At 38.4% G+C, this 3,492-nt stretch overlaps 1 protein-coding gene across 1 annotated transcript; it reads left to right on the top strand.

Moving 5' to 3' along the window:
- Positions 1–618: 618 nt before the first annotated feature.
- LOC139840285 (pentatricopeptide repeat-containing protein At2g33680) lies at positions 619–2,899 on the top strand. The gene is made up of 2 exons (XM_071830546.1): positions 619–1,523; positions 1,635–2,899. Exons 1-2 carry the CDS (start codon positions 649–651, stop codon positions 2,803–2,805), a joined length of 2,046 nt encoding a protein of 681 aa, XP_071686647.1. The 5' UTR covers positions 619–648; the 3' UTR covers positions 2,806–2,899.
- The last annotated feature ends 593 nt before the right edge of the window (positions 2,900–3,492 follow it).

The raw sequence follows: 3,492 nt of genomic DNA, 5'->3' as shown, positions 1-3,492 counted from the left end.
GGGTTAGTAGGCAGCGAGAACAAAGCAGTAGACAGACATTTACAAAGTAGTCGACCGTCTACTGCCTTGTTGTTGCTGTCTACTGCCTTGTTAGTGTCTACAAGGCAGTAGACAACAACAACAAGGCAGTAGACGGTCGACTACTTTGTAAATTCTGTCTACCACCTTTATCTCACCGTCGACTACTTTGTAAAAATGGTAGTAGACGACAGATAAAGGTGGCACTGCCTTGTTGTTGCTGTCTACTGCCTTGTTGTTGCTGTCTACTGCCTTGTAGACACTAACAAGGCAGTAGACAGCAACAACAAGGCAGTAGACAGCAACAACAAGGCAGTAGACGGTTGACTACTTTGTAAATGTCTGTCTACTGCTTTGTTCTTGCTGTCTAATAACCCTGCCAGTAGACGGGAATTCGTCTACCACCTTTATCTCACCGTCGACTACTTTGTAAAAATGGTAGTAGACGACAGATAAAGGTGGTAGACGGAATCCCGTCTACCGAATGGTGTAAAAAGACAATTTTAAAAAAAAGTGTATTTTGTTTGAAACGTGAAAAAAAAAAAAAAGTGTATTTTGATCAATTTACCGTATTTAATTTAATCTTGTGAACTATGGTGTTTTTCCGGTTGAATAGAATTAAAATATTTCATGACAACCGCAGCTCCACATTATCGATCAATTTTCACCCAATTCTTGGAATACACCCAACAAAAAAACATCGTTAATGGTAAAAAGCTCCATGCTCACATCATCAAAACCGGGTCAACTCACTGCTCATACATCCTCAATTCACTCGTTAATTTCTACGCCAAATGCCATCTTTTACCCGAAGCTCATCTCGCATTCAAAGCTATCGACAACAAAGACATTGTTTCATGGAACTCATTAATCAACGGCTACTCTCAACTCGGCGGCCGTCACAATTCCGTTCATGTCATGCAATTGTTCAAGAATTTGTTGTCTGAAGATCATTCTGTTGTAATACCCGATGCGCGAACGTTTGCTGGTGCGTTTACTGCTGCATCCGCTTTGATGGATTCGGTTGGCGGGAAACAAGTTCACACGGTTGCATTTAAGTTGGGAGAATGTGAGGACGTGTTTGTTGGTAGCTCTTTGTTGAATATGTATTGTAAAGCTGGGTTGGTTGATGATGCACGCAAGGTGTTTGATGAAATGCCTGAGAGAAATTCGATATCTTGGGCGACGATTATTTCTGGTTACGCAATGCAGAGGATTTGTGTTGATGCGTTGGAGCTTTTTAAAAGAGTGGTAGCTGAGGAAAATCAGCATGTTAATGAGTTTGTTGTGACAAGCGTTTTGAGTGCGTTTACTTCGCCGGAATTTGTTAACATTGGCTCACAAATTCATTGCCTTGGACTTAAACATGGGTTGTTGTCTCATGTATCTGTTGGTAATGCGATGGTTACAATGTATTCAAAATGTGGAAGCTTGGATGAGGCTGATAAGGCTTTTGAGTTTTCGAGTAATAAGAATTCGATCACATGGTCTGCAATGATTACCGGGTACGCACAGGGTGGGAATTGCAAGAAAGCTTTGAACTTGTTTTCAAAAATGCATTATAGTGGTTTAGTTGCTAGTGAGTTTACTCTTGTTGGGGTTCTTAATGCGTGTAGTGATGCTTCAGCTATCGAAGAGGGGAAGGAGACACATGCGTACTCGATAAAGTTAGGGTTTCAACATCAAATTTATATAATGACAGCTGTAGTCGATATGTATGCTAAATGCGGTTTCTTAGATGATGCTCGAAAGGGGTTTGATAATTTACAAGAACCTGATATCGTGTTGTGGACTTCAATGATTGGTGGGTATGTTCAAAATGGAGAAAACGAAAGTGCGTTGGACTTGTTTTGTAGAATGCGAACAGAAGGCATATATCCAAATGAGCTAACAATGGCAAGTGTTTTAAAAGCTTGTTCAAGTCTTGCTATGTTAGAACAAGGAAAACAGATACATGCCACTAGTATTAAACATGGATTTGGGCTCGAGGTCCCAATTGGAAGTGCACTCTCGAATATGTATACTAAATGTGGAAGCCTTAAAGATGGGGATCTTGTATTTACAAGAATGCCATCAAGGGATGTCGTTTCTTGGAACTCAATGATTTCGGGCCTGGCCCAAAATGGGCTAGGCAATGAAGCACTTGAATTGTTTAATAAAATGCAGATTGAGGGTACAAAACCGGACTATGTTACTTTTGTGAACATTTTAACTGCTTGTAGCCACATGGGATTGGTAGAAAAAGGGTGGGATTATTTTAAAATGATGTCGAATGAATATGGTATTATTCCTAGAATTGATCATTATGCATGTATGGTTGATCTTTTGAGTCGTGGTGGACAGCTCAATGAAGCTAAAGAATTTATTGAATCAGCGCCCATTGATCATGGTCCTTGCTTATGGCGTATATTATTAAGTGCTTGTAGGAATTATCATAACTATGAAATAGGAGCGTATGCTGGTGAGAAGTTAATGGAATTGGGGTCACAAGAATCTTCTGCATATGTACAATTATCTAGTATTTATAAGGCTCTTGGAAAATCAAAAGATGTTGAACGGGTTAGAGAAATGATGAGTCAGCGTGGGGTAAGTAAGGAGCCGGGGTGTAGCTGGATTGAGCTTAAGAGCCACTTTCATGTGTTTGTTGTTGGAGACCAGTTGCATCCACAAGTTAAAGAAATACGTATGGAGATATACAGGTTGAGTAAGCTAATGAAAGATGAAGGTTACCACCCTAATTTTGATTCAAATTTTGCAGATTTGGAAGTTTGGGATGCTACAATTTAGTATAATATGATTGGTATACATTAAACCTGAATTGGGATGTGAGTTTTGTAATGTTAGGTGATATGGGGCTATAAATCATATCCAGATATGTATTTCCCCCTCTTATTTTAATAAATTTCACTTGTAATATATTTTGAAAGAAAGCATCTTTTTTATTTTGTTAGATTTATACAGTTGGGATTGTTAATGAGAAGGGTCTTGTTTCTCAAGTTTGTAAAGCCTAATTAAATCTTCTTTTTTGGGTAAGCGAGGAAACAACCTATGAACGAGCATATTGGCTCCCCACAGAAGGTAAAACCTCGGGTAATCAAGCCCCCCGAGCGCGAAACCTGGTACCGGGTTAACTGCGCATTATGCTCACTCTCTAGTCACACTACTTTTTTGAACAATTTGGCATAGTCAGGAATTGAAACCAATCTTTATCTGTAAGTATTTGCAAATTACTTTACTAATTACTTTACTAATATTCCCTCTATCCCATATTAATAGTCCAGTATTTTATTTTGACATGTTTCAAATTAATAGTTTACTCTAATAAATAGTAATAGTAAAATAAGTGCAAAAGGGATTTGCCGTTTTGTTTTATCGTCATTTCATATCTTTAATCAAAAAACGTAGGCTACAACATTTGGATAAGATTGGGCCTTGGCCCAATAACCTTAATACTAATTGTAAAATATAATAAGA

Source organism: Rutidosis leptorrhynchoides, chromosome 4 (genome assembly GCF_046630445.1).
Source record: "Rutidosis leptorrhynchoides isolate AG116_Rl617_1_P2 chromosome 4, CSIRO_AGI_Rlap_v1, whole genome shotgun sequence".
Taxonomy (NCBI): Eukaryota; Viridiplantae; Streptophyta; class Magnoliopsida; order Asterales; family Asteraceae; genus Rutidosis; species Rutidosis leptorrhynchoides.
This window is presented reverse-complemented; position numbering and strand designations above follow the sequence as displayed.